This window comes from Lynx canadensis, chromosome A2 (assembly GCF_007474595.2).
Source record: "Lynx canadensis isolate LIC74 chromosome A2, mLynCan4.pri.v2, whole genome shotgun sequence".
Classification (NCBI taxonomy): Eukaryota; Metazoa; Chordata; class Mammalia; order Carnivora; family Felidae; genus Lynx; species Lynx canadensis.
Window position 1 is genome coordinate 120,237,365 of NC_044304.2, and position 14,152 is coordinate 120,251,516.

The following is a 14,152-nucleotide window of genomic DNA, read 5'->3' on the forward strand; positions in this document are numbered from 1 at the left end:
ATATTACATATTATAATAATATATAAATATATATTAGAATACTGTACCACAATGAAAATAAAGTGGCAACTGCTACATGCAAAAGAATAAGTAAATGTCATTAATATAAAGTCAAGCAAAAATGCCACACAGAAAGGGCATATAGAGAATATGTCCATTTGTCAAAATTCAAAATCTAGCAAAAGTAACCTCGGATATTAGAACTCAGGACAGTGGATACTCTGGAAAGAAGGGGGAATAGTGACCACAGTGGGGACATTGCTCTATTCTATTTCTTTATCTAGGTGATGGTTACATTTACCTATACATTTGCTCTGTGAAAATTCATTTACCTATACATTTGTGACTTGTGAATGTTTTCTATATTATGCTGTAACTCAATCAATAATTTTATTATAAGAAACATGGCAGAATCAATCTTATATAACATTGTTAAAATTATGTAAAATTTATGTAAAATTGTGTACATGGGCATCAATTAAAATGCAATTTCAGATGTTGAAACGTTGACTTTTTCTTTTCTCTTTAAAAAAAAAGTATTTGAATTGCTATAGAACCTGTTATTTAAAGACAGACAAATAAATACCAAAAATGAAGTCCAGATTACGTTCTGCAAATGGAGAGCCTCCACTTGTCCCGGAATTCCAATCTTTTGGAATCAGTCTTCAGAGTTAATCTGCTATTGTGGTTCCCAAGTCAATATCCAGTCCAAGACTGCCTGTGCTCCAGTTTACAGAAGCACACAGGACAGACACAGCTCTCACCGTCTTATCTCCAAATCCCTCTGCAGGTCAACAGACCTTCCACTCTTCATCCTTCTTCCTCCCCCCCCCCCCCCCCCCCCCCCCCCCCCCCCCCCAGTTTTCAAACCTCACATGCATTCCGCCGGAACTGTTTCTACTCTGACTCATTCCGTTTGCTATGGCACTGGTTTTTAATTCTTCGGTGTAATTTATCTTGATTTAGAAACTATAATGTTATAAATTTTCCAACATAGTTTCCCTTTACGTGAGCCCAGAAATATGTCTCTCTACCGTTTCCTTTGTCCCAGGTAGTCAACGTTACAAGATATTTACATTTCTTACGTTATTCAATGGCTAGAATGACTGGGGCAGGGGAAGGAAGAGTATCTTTATACATTAGACTACCAGTAATTTCTACTTGATCTATCATTCCTTCCAACACAAATGTATATCATAACCCAGTGACCCTTATGAAATTCTTTGTAAACTTATTTACTATCCCAAAGTACCCAGTATGCCTCTGAGATTAATTTCTTTTTTTAATGTTTATTATTTTTGAGAGAGAGACAGAGCACGAGCAGGAGAGAGGCAGAGAGAGGGAGACACAGAATCCAAAGCAAGCTCCAGGCAACAAGCTGTCAGCACAGAGCTGGATGTGGGGCTCAAACTCACCAACCGTGAGATTATGACCTGAGCCGAAGTTGGATGCTTAACCAACTGAGCCACCCAGGCACTCCTCTGAGATTTATTTTTATTTGGAGCATGGATTTGCCTAGTGGTAAGCTCGGGTACTTGGAGAGCTGTAATTCCAAATATTCAAACCTATAGAATTGAGGTCCCATTGTTGCCTCAAATAAAAAATTGAGGAAAGGGGCACCTGGGTGGCTTAGTCGTTAAGCATCGGTCTCTTGGTTTCGGCTGAGGTCATGATCTCGTAGTTTGTAAGATACAGTCCCGGGTTGGGCTCTGTGCTGACAGTGTGGAACTGCCTTAGGAGTCTCTCTCTCTTCCCCTCCCCCACTCACACATGCACTCTCTCTCTCTCTCTCTCTCTCTCTCTCAAAATAAATAAATAAACTTTAGAAGAAAATTGTGAAGGGGTGCCTGGGTGGCTTAGTCCATTAAGCGTCCGACTCTTGGTTTTGGCTCAGGTCATGATCTCACAGTTTTGTGAGTGAGTTCGAGCCCCACATAGGGTGCCGTGCTCACATTGTAGAGCCTGCTTGGGATTCCCCATCTCCCTCTGTCTCTGCCCCTCCCCTAATCACGCTGTCTCTAACCCTCTCTCTCAAAAAAAAAAAAAAAATCAAACTAGTCTGGAAGATTTAAATTTCTTCTCTTGGCTAACTAAGCAAAAGCTTACTAGGGGACATTCTTAATTTCTCCAAAAACTTTCTGGAGGTAAATAGTGTAATCATCACATAGTCACCAAAGGAGCCCTGCTGATCCTTGAGAAGCTGAGACCTGCAAACTAGAGGCACAGTAGATGGGCTTCACCAGGAGCAACATCTGACCTCTAAAGTGGAGGTCACGCTAGGGGCATCAGATAGACAGATTTTGTCCTGGGGCTCCATGTGTAAGACACAAATGTGAGCACAGAATTGCCAGAAGAGATTACGCTGAATCTAACTCAGGTTGTTTGTTCAAGCTCTCCTTTGTTCCCAAATAGACTAAATCTCTCATTAACGATTTGCCTTTTGGGGCTGAGTATGGTCTTTTTGATCGTCACCTTGTCTCTTGAACAATATCGACACTTTCCTCTTGTTTTGCATGAGGCATTATGTACTTGAATGAACTCATACCACCCTGCTCTCTGGAAAGTAGGGCTGCAGAAGGCACACTTTGGCTACTGCGTGACTCTGTGTAGGGTCAGCCATGCCTTATTGGTACTCAGGCTTTAGTTCCAATCTGCCCATCCCATTCCTCACAGCTTACAGGTCCCAAAGTGTTTCCATACCTGACAGAAGTCATCCACTTGCCGCACATAACCGGCCACTTCGTTATCGGATTTAAAGATCTTCCAGACTTTTCTTTCTGCCTGCTTGTATTCCTGGGATCCTTTCCACTTCATGGCCATCAAAGAGCGCTCTGTCAGGGAGGCTGCCACAATGATGTCCAGTTGGCCATTGTAGATCAGTACCTGAAATGAAATGGATCCGGGGGCAAATGCGGGATTCAGCAGGGGAAGGCAGCAAATCTATCTACATATAGATAGTGTGTGCACAAGAAGAAAGGTAATGTGAGAGAGGCCAGTCCAGCAGGGGAGCGGGGTCATTTTTTTCCAGTTGGCCACACACCCCAACAACCTGAAATAAACTCAAGCCTGGTCTCAGCCACTGCAATTCTTCCAAAAGTTTGAACCTTCATAGGAATCTGCACAAAGTCTTCTCTCAGTAGCTGAGCATTCTCTCGGGAGCTGAGAATCCATATTGTTCTCCCCTCTGACATTGACTTTACAGGGGCAACTATGATTTTTTGAGGCGGACAGATAGACGCAGGTGTCTCAGATTTGTTACACGTTGGAGGCAAATATGTTTGCCATGCAACTTCTAAGACCTCCTTTTCTTAAACATGATAGCCACTTGTCGACAATGAGGAATGTCTTTTTTTCCTAGAATACATTTGTGTGTGTGTGTGTGTGTGTGTGTGATAAGTTGGTGGATATTATAGGAGAACCAACTCTGAAGCAAGGTCTTGTCTTTTCTCCAAAACTAATATTCATTTGGCTTGAAAAAGAATTCATATACTATCCAATGCCGAGGAAGTGTAAAAATGGCACCACACTTGAGGAAAGCAATGATCCATTTTTAAAAAAAAATTTTTTTTTCAACGTTTATTTATTTTTGGGACAGAGAGAGACAGAGCATGAACGGGGGAGGGGCAGAGAGAGAGGGAGACACAGAATCGGAAACAGGCTCCAGGCTCTGAGCCATCAGCCCAGAGCCTGACGCGGGGCTCGAACTCACGGACGGCGAGATCGTGACCTGGCTGAAGTCGGACGCTTAACCGACTGCGCCACCCAGGCGCCCCGACAATGATCCATTTTTAACAAAAAGATTTTAACATGTTGAGGCTCGCTGTCCCCGTAACCCCAGATTGTGAAAGGAATTCTATGAAAATAAGCCCAAAGAAATATCTATATATATAGCGCCCTGTTTATCACGTCTTATAATGAAAAACTTGAACACAGTCTAAAAGTTCCATAATTAGTGACTGGTTACATAAACTATGGTACAGATTTTCTATCGGATAGTGCAAAACCATTTAAAATGTTTCATTGAACCGTGTGGCAATGTGATAAGCAATACTTATCACACACGGTTAAGTATGAAAGCTGAAAGTCAAATATATTTCACAATTATGAGCGTATAAAATAGGTATACATATTTACATATATGGCATGCACCTTTAAAGAAAAGGAATACGGTTGGTTAATTTAGGTGGCACAAAGCTGAGTAATTTTCTCCTTTGTTTTCCACTCTTCTTAGGTTGTTTTTATGCAACTAACATGACCTTAATTCTCCTAAGGCATTGTCACTCAACCCCCAACAAAGAGGTTTTCCTCAACTCCACGCTACCCTTTGATCTACTTGGAAGTTCTGGTTTTGCTCAAGTGAAGACCTTTGGTCGAATCCTCAAATTGGATTGAAAATGTTTCACTGCATATGTTTCTATCTCTGCCCTCCTGGTGCAGGCTTCTTAAAAGGCTTGCACATAATTAAACAGCCCAGGACTTTTACACACTCCAAATCCTCAAGCAGCAGTGGGCCAGGATTCAGCCTAAGATGAAAGGGCCCTGGGCCTCTCATGTTACTCCGTCACCACCACCACTTCCGCTCTCCTGAGCAGAAACCCAAAGGGAAAACTCCTGATCGATTTAAAGCCTCTTTAAAAAACTCAACTCAACTATAGCCATAAAAATGTGCGTTGTTTATACAAAGACATTGCCTCAAAGACCTTGGGTACTTACGGTGCATGCAAAACTCCTACAGCTGTCTTGCCAACAGTATGGAAGCAATTACACATGATCTGTACCAAGGAACAAGGCTTAAATACTCCATCATCCTAGGAAGGCCTGATTAACAAAGATAATTATCTATAAAGTAGTTCCTCTTCCAGAATTCAATGAAAAGATGCTGATTAACTAGCAAATACACAAGTGCATCTGGCTGGTTTCCACTCCGTGGCTACTAAATGAAGCCTGCCTCTTTCTGAGGGTCTCTTGTAGCTATCTCACTATCATCAGTGTATTTTGAAATTGATTTGAATGTGTTCTCTTTCGGGGATGCAAATCCACAGGTCACAGCAAAAAAAAACAGGCTTATTTGTACAGCATTAGAGCACAGGTTTGTTGGACTGAATTGAAATGAAGTCCATGCCTGAGCCGTACCCTTTGCTATTCAAGACTCAACACAAACGAGAGCACTAACTCTCTGGAACGAGGCAGTGAAGGGCTGAACTGCCTAATTTTGTGCATGTGATGGGTAGAAGGCCCACTTCGGGGGGAGGGTGGGCAATGGAAATCTTCTTTTTAAAGTAAGGAAAACATTTTTAACTTCTAAAGGGCACATAAGTCAAATGCAACAAAAAAAAAATTAAAGATTAATGATCAAGCAAAATGATTTCAAAGCTGGCATTTAAGGCTGCCAGCATTAAATATAAGAATTCCAGAGCTTTTATTTTTATCTAAATGTCACATTTACTCTCATCAGCCCTGACAGGAATATTTCAGTTGCCTTTAGGGCTGGATGAGTGGGGAGATACCCCAGGATCCAGTAAGCCAAGAGGCTGGGGGGAGGGGTGAGCGTGGAGCATGGGGGGGGGGTGGAGGTGTGGGTGGGGGGTGGTCCTGAAGCCCAAGGGCACACGTTGGCACACATTAGTTCCACTCCTTCCTCTAGGGTGACCAACAGCCCCGGGTTTGCCCTGGCCTGAGGCGTTTTCCAGGACGCTGGGCTTTCAAGCTAACCCTGGGACAGTCTGGGGCAAGCTTCTCCCCAAGGCTTGATGATATTTTAAGCAACGAGATCTAAAGACAGAGAGGAGGAGACAGAAATGAAGGCGGCTTTCAGCTACCCTTGTCTTCTCAGTAGTGACTGTAACAAAACCAGGCACAGGAGGATCACTGGCTGCAGCTGGCCTCCAGTGACACGCGAGGCAGCACCCCTAAACACTTAACTTCCTGTTTCCTCGCTTTCCTTCCTGGACAGCTGCGAAGCCTCCTTTCAACGGCAAAGGCACTCCCTCTGGAAAATTTTCTTTTCTTTTACTCGAGGTCTGACCAGTTAGCGCGGTGAAATGGATGGTTTTGCAAAGACGTGAAAAAATACTTCTTATTAAATCATCAGCGAAGGGGGGTGCCTGGGTGGCGCAGTCGGTTAAGCGTCCGACTTCAGCCAGGTCACGATCTCACGGTCCGTGAGTTCGAGCCCCGAGTCAGGCTCTGGGCTGATGGCTCAGATCCTGGAGCCTGTTTCCGATTCTGTGTCTCCCTCTCTCTCTGCCCCTCCCTGGTTCATAATCTGTCTCTCTCTGTCCCAAAAATAAATAAACGTTGAAAAAAAAATTAAAAAAAAAAAAACATCAGCGAAGACTATGATTCTTTGTACTCTATGATTGTGACTTTTTTTTTTAAAAGATGCTTCATCGGGCTTCCGGGTGGCTCAGTCGGGCGAGCGTCCGACTTCGGCTCCGGTCATGATCTCATGGTTCGTGAGTTCGAGCCCCGAGTCGGGCTCCGTGCAGACAGCTCGGAGCCTGGAACCTGCTTTGGATTCTGGGTCTCCCTCTCTCTCTGCCCCTCTCCCGCTCGCACTCTGTCTCTCTCTCTCTCTCTCAAAAATAAATAAATAACCATTAAAAAAGTTTAAAAGATGCTTCAAGCTTGGGAAAAGAATACATCAAAATACCAACAGTTAAGGTAGCTGCAGTGTCGGTAATTTGTTCTAACTTGACTGTTTTCTAGGTGGGTTTTTTGTTGTTGTTGCTGTTGTTTTGGTTTGGTCTGTTTTTGAAAATGTGATTAGGGGGTTTTATAATGAAAAAATAATAAAACAAACAATAACACTAAGTTTGGGGAACCATGGGTGGCAAAAATGGGTCTTTATGAAGGAATAATTTGTATTAACCCAAATAGTACCAGCTCTCAATTTTTTGTGACAACTAGGCAAACAGCATAACTAGTTTGTTTGTAGATGATCTTAAAAATCCATTCCAGAATTCAGGCATTTATAAGAAATGGTAGAAGGTGGTTTCGATTTTAAGCATCTTGTTTGTTTGTTTGTTTGTTTGTTTGGTAGAGGCAAAGGCAGAGATGAGAAAAGCATTTTTATTATGTTCTTTACCTCCCACAGTGCTTTCACGTACATATGACTTTATTCTCACGCTGTTTCTTGAGGTCAGGACGAGAGGAATTACGACGTCTGCCTCCACCTTACTGTTAAGGAAATTGTGACACAGCGAGGGCTCACAACATGTCTGAGATCCCAGACTTCCAAACTTCTACCCAGAACTCCTTAAGAAAGGAGCCAAATTCCTTCAAACCAACAGGCATTTACTGACTCCCCGTAGCTAAATGTTTTGTGCTACCGAAAGCCTCTGGCAAGGGAGAGTTGGTTGAGTGTGAGACACAGTTCACGTCTCCAGTTCAGAAATAACGTTGGTCTGTTGGTCCAAGTCTGGTGACATCTCTCAGTCATTTCTCACTTCGGCTCCATGGACAATGATGTGTGCAAGGACGTTATCCAGCTGGCAACAGACGTCTCACTTCTGTCGAAGGGAGTACCACTGATGAAGCAGCTGTGGCAGAGCTTGGGCTCCTTGAGAACGAGGCTCTCCTGGCTCCATAGCCCTTGCTCAGTGCTGGGCATCCCAGAAAAAGTATTGACACTGGGAAGAGTCAATTGCATTCTCTAAAGGTTTTCTATAATGCTGTACATCGATCGTCTGTTGCTTTGGCCTGCCTAGGTCCACTCTCTCTTCCCCTGGTTCCTGGACTCCCACACCCCCCCCCAATGGATCCAGCCTTGGTAGAGGCTGTCAATCACAATATCCTGCCTCCTCTGTGCAAGGGATGAGCATGTGACCCAAGCTAAGGCACTCAAATGCTCTTTTCATAAAATGTGAATTGTGGGCAGAGTAACATAGGCTTCCCTGATGAGTCTGCCCACTAGCTTTCTGTCCTAGATCCCCAGAATTTTCCTTAGTCTCCATCCAGTGCTTCAATCAATTTTTTTTTTTTCTGGGAATTCTGTGACCTATCATGTCATCTGATTAATTTCTTTTATGCTTCAAGCAAGCACAGTTGTTTCTGTTGCTGAAAGCATGAAATCCAAACTCATACACCAATGGACCAGTGCCCCCCATGCCCCAGTATACAATAACTGGGAACCCCTGGACGTGTGGCTTAACCTCCATGGGCTTCATTCCCTTTTCTGGATATGAATATGGTTAAGACCTACATCTCATGGTAGTGACAGTAAATGAGATAATGTGCACAGAGTTGCTAGAACAGTGCCTGACACAAATTAATTCAATGAGTGTGAGGTCCTCCTCCCTTTCAGAGGGGTTGATACTCGGATAAGGACTTGAAAGACTCAATGAAGCACTTCTTCTAAAATAAGCCTTCAGAATATGCGTATGGTCCTTCTGAGTCAAACACTTAGTTGCCAATCTCACCCTTCCAGAAAAGGCCTACAGTAGGAGGAAGTCCAGCTGGGATAAACCTGAACTCCATCTATTCAAACGCCTGAAATAACATGCCTTTCACTATTAATTTTACACACATTGGCCACGATACCTCAGCAGTCTTTTTTTGGTAGTCGGAGCCATGAGTTTATAAATTACTCTTTTAAAAGGAGTTTCAGTTTTGAAGCATAGGGTTCAAGACGGCAAGGAATTTGCCCATAATTCACGGCTAGAAAAGTATGGTAAAGAGCATAGCTTTTAAACGGACAGTTTGGAATCAGAGTGGAACTTTCTCATTCCTCTTATGTTGGGGAAGCGGTGCTAAGCATTTTGCATCCATGATTTCACAGCACCCCCAGAAGGCCGATGTAATTTATCCCATTTTAGGGACAAGGAGACAGAGGTACAGGGAGAGGAGGCAAACTGGGGACAGAGCCTCAAGTTCAGATCTGCTTGAGTCTCAAATGTGTGGTCCTTAGCCCTCTTCTGTACTGCCTCACCGTCTAAATCACTGCCCCCAAAGGAGCACGTTGAATAGGTAGTTTATCCTAGATTTGTAATTCCACAGGCAGGAAGCAAACCTAAAGATAAGCATGGAATGAAGGATGCATGTTTATAGTTAAGAGCACAGGCTCCGCGGCCGGGTTTGAAATCCTAACTCTGCCTCTTACTAGCAAGATCATCTTAAGTGACTCAATCCATCTAGATTTCCATCTCCTCATCTGTAAAATGGGTATGTCATCGACCCACTCCGAGCCTTAATTTTCTCCTCTGTGAAGGGGAATATTTATGTTCTAGGATTGCTGGGAGGGCCAGATGGGATGTGAGATGCAAAACGTATCCTGTAGCCTGAAGAGCAGCGTTTTAGCAATGTTGTTGTCACTCCCGTTCAAAAATTAACCTGAAAAGTTAAGTTTCTATAGTGGAGCGCATAACTTTTAAGTGGGCTGCCTGAAGTCGGCATTCAGCTTGCAGATAAACACTCGCGTAGTCTACACAGTGTTGCAATTAGATGCCGGCGTCTAATTACTGGGAGATCTGGCCATGCAGTGCCTGTATTTCCACTCACCCACAACGAGCTAACACTGTATCCACCCCTTCCTCAGTGTCCCCCCACCCCCACCCCCCGCAAGGGTGCAAGAGTACCTGTCATCTATCCAACGCTTATGCCACTGTTTTTCTTAGAAGAGGAAAATATTTCTCTGTATCTGTGTCTTTGTCATCAGTAAAAACGAAAGATCAGTAGGTCTCGATCCAACTCTCTTCATTTATTTCCTTCCCTTCCAGGATTCACGGGCAGCTGAGTTTCACTTCCATTGAAAATGGAAGGGAAGTGACCTTTTGTCTGAGTTGGAGGAAAGAATGCATGCTCAGTTATACATGGAGTGTGTTTTGTTTGTTTGCTTGTTGAATCTGCTCACGTGAAATCTCCACTTATTCGATAGTAAATATTGGTGGGGAGCCTGAGGACGAGACACCCAGGGAACAGGTATCAAAAGATGTGACCCCCTCTCCTCCTAATGCTCCATATTTTTTAACTTTCTAAAAACCAGCGAATAATTAGAAGAGGAGAGGCAAATTTACTCTTTCATGTCTAAGTTTTCCTTAAAAGAGGGGTCAACAAGGGCGCCTGGGTGGCTCAGTTGGTTGAGCGTCCCACTTCGGCTCAGGTCATGATCTCACGGTTTGTGAGTTCGAGCCCCACGTCGGGCTCTGTGCTGACAGCTCGGAGCCTGGAGCCTGCTTTGGATTCTGTGTCTCCCTCTCTCTCTGCCCCTTTCCTCCTCCTGCTCTGTCTCTCTCTGTGTCTCAAAAATGAATAAACGTTAAAAAAAAAAATAAAAAAAAAAAGAGGGGTCAACAAAAAAGTCAGTTCCACTTAAATCTTTCTAAAGTCTAGTCATTTCAACACTTCAAACCATAAACCTTTCAAGGTTCTGGATGTATATAAATCAGGGTTTTTTTTTTAAATTCTTTATTATTTTTGAGACAGAGAGAGCGAGACAGGGTGCAAGTAGGGGAGGAACAGAGAGAGGGAGACACAGAATCCAAAGCGGGATCCAGGCTCTGAGCTCCCGACGCGGGGCTTGAACTGTGAACCACGAGATCATGACCTGAGCTGAAGTCAGATGCTTAACTGACAGAGCCACCCAGGCACCCCTAAATCAGTTTTTTTCATGGATTTAAGTCTCTCAGCAAGAAAACCCCTCCTTTGTAAAGATCTGACGAACAGAATCAGATAATTAACCTTATTTTACACAGTGTATACTCCTGAAGGGTAAATATTTTCCAGGCAGATAAAAAGCAACCAACTGTTAGCCAAAGATAGCTGCAGACCAGTTTACCTGCAGAGTCCAGTAAAAAGACCCCATGCCTTCTGAAATCAGATTTTGACTTCAAGTTGGGAGGTCCCACGTGATACTCACAGGTGGAAAAAGACATCTGTGCTTTTTCATGGTGGCTATACAACTGAATACTTGAAAGAAGAGATTTGGGGAAGAAATGTATATGAATGTGATTTTGATATATTTTCATTGTCACCGGTAGAAAAGCGCAAGACTGAAAATAAATCATGTGAGGGCCCCTTACTGATCTAAACGATAGCTTCTTTTTTCAAAACCCAAACCGAAACACACGTGTCACCCACAGAGAACACAAAGGTTTTCTCTCTGTTTCCCCCACTTTGCTCCTCCACTTATTAGGACAATTTCTGAAATGCTGCCGAAGGGGCAGCAGCAGTATGACAGGAAAGCAAACTGTGCTTTGCGAGAAGGCTGGATTTTTATTGTTGCATTTTTAGACGAAAGATTTATGCTTATATTTTGGCCCATTTACAATCCATCATAATACTTTGCAGACAAAGTTATGCTCTTTTCCCAATGATCTAGTGACCTTAATCTCTAACATTTTGTGGTTTCCTGTTTGGGGAAATGATTGAACAGCAGCCTAAGCTATTCCAGGCTGCACAGCATTCCCAGTTGGCCGCTATCTGTCTTAGTTTTGAATGTTCTCCTGTTCACTAATAAAAAAAAATTTTTTTTTAAGAGAAGCTTTCCCTACAGATGCTAAATCAATGAAACTCCTACAAAGCAGCCCTCCACACTTCCTCTCCTGGCCGCCTTACTTATCATTTTTCTATTACAAACTCCAATGTAGCTGGGAGTTCTTTTCTGCCTGAAGCAATTAGCATGACCCACCAGTGCCTTTCTCCTGAACAGAAGAGAATTAACTTCACTAATATCCACTTCGACACAGGGGAATTCCCGAGGGTTTCCCAAAAACTCAACTGCAAATGAAAAACTAAATTTCAGCTGCGGAGTATAACGTTCAAGAAATGTTCCCGACTGGAGGCAGAGTTGTTATCCTTTCGTGGACGATGCCTCAACCCTACCTACCCACCGCTTGTGCTTTTGGCCCTACTTCTTCCTGGGGATTCTGTGGGGATATAGGACTGCCATGCTCAGGAAGCCTGCCTAGAGAGGACTGGTGGAAAATTGTGCAACGATCGAATGAAACAGTAGTCCCTTCTGCAACCAAGCTGTTCTTCAAAAGGGATGTAATTTGCTTCCAGGTTTAAGGAAAAGGGAAGACAAAGACAGAGGGGGAAATAAACTTAGAATAAACACCCCCATGTGCCTGCCATTCCCCTACCAGCTGGTTTTGCCAAGACAAGTAAAGAAAAACGAAAGGGGAGAAACAAGTTTGAGTGAGTGTCCGGCGATTATACAAATAATGTCTTTTGGCCAAAGAAAATGATTCCTCCTTTCTTGCAACTTAACTAAATAATTCAGTTGCTTTGCGAGGGGAACAAGAAAGCAAAGCCAACTTGAAAAGGATCCAGCAAGCCATCACTGCGACCCTGAGCTCTTTGAAAGAAAATTTAACTACCTAGAATAGCACACTTAAAATTACTTCTAATAATGACCCAGAATAATGCATTTCCTCCAGTTTGAATAGAAAAGTCATGGGGGCCCACTTGAGGGGATTCGTTACTCGGCTTCTTCTTCAGGGTCTGCTCTCAGAGCCTTTTTCTGATTTCCTAACCTCTTAAGAGTCGTCTCTGACCCTCATTACAATAACTGGATTAACGAACTGAAATTGCTCCCGGAGCAGGACTGTCCATTCCCCCAGACAAGCCTCTCGAGAGAGGAATTGTCCTCCTGGTCATCAGAATGTCAGCTTCAAGATCACACCAAGGGTCATCTCCAAAGACTGTCTCATGCTTGCCAATGTTATTATTCTACTGAAAGGTAGGCCAAGGAGCCAAATCTTTCCTTTTTCCCCATTATTAAATGGACTTCATTAATGAGTACACATTTGCACTCAACCCAAGCAACAAGAAACAGCCCCATGGAACAAATAAAAAATGCTATAATTTATAATAATTAAGTCCACAGATATTGACCTACACTAATCAATACAGTGGCCACCAGCTACATGTGGCTGAAACATGGCTAGTCTAAATTGAGATATGCTATAAGTCTAAGATACACACTGGAACTGTGATGGCTTAGTACAAAGAAAAGAATGTAAAATATCTCAATAATTTCTTTTTTAATGTTTATTTATTTATTTCGGGAGAGATCATGCACGAGCAAGCACATATGCAAGCTGGGGAGGGGCAGAGAAAGGGGGAGAGAGAAAATCCCAAGCAGGCTCCCTCTGTCAGCACAGAGCTTAACGCAGGGCTCGAGCTCACAAACTATGAGATCGTGACCCGAGTTGAAATCAAGAGTCGGAGGCTTAACCGACTGAGCCACTCAGGCGCCTCTCTCAATAATTTCTTAATATTGATTGCGTGTTGATAACATTTTGGGTATATTGGGGTAAAGAAATGGTATTAAAATTAATTTCACCTATGTCTTTATATATTTTTAATGTTTCTTCTCGAAAAATTTAAAATTACATATGTGGCTTGCGTTATATTTCTATTGGACAGCCGCCATTATACCTTGGGTTTGGCATACCCTGTGAAGAAAATCTGTCCCTTTGTCAACAGCTGCCAAAGGACAGGCACAACTTCCAAGGACAGCCACTCTTAGAGGAGCTATCAGCAGTTCATTGAGCGGGACAAAGGAAACTGGAAAAGAGTTCATGGGCGGGAGTAGAAGTCGTTCCTACAGCCTCAGTTTTTACAGGAAGACAGGAGCTACGGGACACATTCGAGTCCCCTTCCAGCTCCCGGCTCCTCCACATCGCGGTCGCTCAAGTTCAAAAGCAAATAGCACCGCCACAAAATCGAGTGGGTCCACCAAGGTCTTCGAGAGGACAAAACAGGGAAGCGGAGGCCCTGCCACCGTACAATGTCACCATTGCCTGCTCTCCCTTCTGCCTGGGCAGGGCAGAGAAATGACCTCCTACTGAAGCTATCCCAAAGACTAACAGAAAGCAGGGTGGTCTTGTCACAGGAGAAGTACCAAATGACCTTAACGGGCATCAGTTCAGAAGTGCTCAGACACTCCCAAAGGGAATACGGACAGTGGCAAGGCAGGCCCTCCACTACCCCGTGAGTAGAACACTCAGCAAAGTGCGGTCCACTTCAGGTTCCGGCTGGCCTTTGACACGCGTCAACCTGTCCACATTCTCTTCTCCCAGCACAAACTTCCCTTCCAGCCTGAGAAAGTTCCAGTTCCCTGCAAATGAGGATTACTTTGCCTTCATATTAGTAGAGGACAAGAGTAAGTAGCCACTCGTCCAAAGAGCCAGAAAAGCCACTCCTATAA

At 43.6% G+C, this 14,152-nt stretch overlaps 1 protein-coding gene across 1 annotated transcript in view; it reads right to left on the bottom strand.

Annotated features, from left to right (window-relative positions):
• Window positions 1–14,152, bottom strand: part of CPVL (carboxypeptidase vitellogenic like) — a 114,035-nt gene that overhangs the window by 30,842 nt on the left and 69,041 nt on the right. Inside the window, exon 11 of the mRNA XM_030295166.1 lies at window positions 2,701–2,883. Within this exon, the coding sequence (XP_030151026.1) occupies window positions 2,701–2,883 (183 nt within the window). The remainder of the gene's footprint in view (window positions 1–2,700; window positions 2,884–14,152) is intronic.